Below are 1,337 nucleotides of genomic sequence, written 5' to 3' on the forward strand. Positions count from 1 at the left end.
TATACATATATATTCATATATATATATATATATGTGTGTGTGTGTGTTTTTGTGTGTGTGTTTGTAAGTACGTATATGCCTATCTCTATATCTACTTATAGATTTATTTTATAAATATGTAGATATATATTTGCTGTGTGTGTATCTGTCAGATATGTTTATGTACTATGTGTATTCATATATATATATATATATATCGTTGGATGAGTGAGTGCATGGGTTGGTGTGTACATTTATTTGTTATTTTACCTTAGGTATATGCACAATGGTTACAAATCTATTTGACATACTATAACATGCGTCTTCCAGCAGACGATTTGTACAGCTTTCACTAAACGATATAAAGTGTACTGTCAAAATAATACCAGGAAGTGAGTAAATACGCAGCCTTCTGGAAATTGATTTACAATAAAAATCTAAAGGAAGGAAAACTTCAAACACTCGATGATACCAACTTGGATGCGTTGAGATGGTGGTATGTGTTGTACTGGGTTTGCTATTCAAGTTAAAAAGGTTTATTAGATCACTTACGTGCAAACCACTACCGACAAAACGCAACTCTTGTTTGTCATGTATATACCGACATCGCTCTGTTTTTGGGCATATGTACTATATTTGAACAGGGCGTATAAGGATGTGTATATGTACTTTTTTTTCTGAATATATATATACATATAGACAAATACATACGTGTATCTGCATATTCAATTCTAAACATTGCATTTCACAGGGATGTGTTCAATACATACATTACAATTGGACGTCGAAATTTAGATATCATATCAATACATTCACATCATAGTTATCTATGTATATATATATATATATATATATATATAAATATATATTTATATATATTTACATGTATATATATATTTACATGTATAGATATATATATATATATATATACATATATATATATATTTATATTTATTTTATGTGTATATATGTATTTATATATGAGTGTGGGTGGATAGGTGAGTGTGGGTGCGGGTGTGACTCTATGAATGTATTCTTAGATATATATGTGTGTGTGTGTGTGTGTTTGTGTGTGTGTTGTATATATATATATATCTCTCTCTCTCTCTTTTAGATTTTAAACATATGAGGATTTATCCATTAATCTATTTCTAATATGTGTATATTTATTTATTGGTGCGTGCGTGCAGATATGGGCGTGTACATGTGTGTGTGTGTGTATGTTTGCGTATGTGTATGTATATATATATATAAATACATATTCATATATGTGTTTATATGTATCTATTAGAAGTTTAGCATATTAATACTCTTCTATTCAAATATTCCTCTGAATATACATCTATTGATATATATAT

The 1,337-nt window shown here is 28.3% G+C and overlaps 1 protein-coding gene across 1 annotated transcript in view; it reads left to right on the plus strand.

Moving 5' to 3' along the window:
* Positions 1-1,337, plus strand: part of SARC_05522 (hypothetical protein) — a 16,074-nt gene that overhangs the window by 1,326 nt on the left and 13,411 nt on the right. The window contains exon 2 of the mRNA XM_014300610.1: positions 369-475. Within this exon, the coding sequence (XP_014156085.1) occupies positions 369-475 (107 nt within the window). The remainder of the gene's footprint in view (positions 1-368; positions 476-1,337) is intronic.

Source organism: Sphaeroforma arctica (assembly GCF_001186125.1).
Source record: "Sphaeroforma arctica JP610 unplaced genomic scaffold supercont1.355, whole genome shotgun sequence".
NCBI lineage: Eukaryota > Ichthyosporea > Ichthyophonida > Sphaeroforma > Sphaeroforma arctica.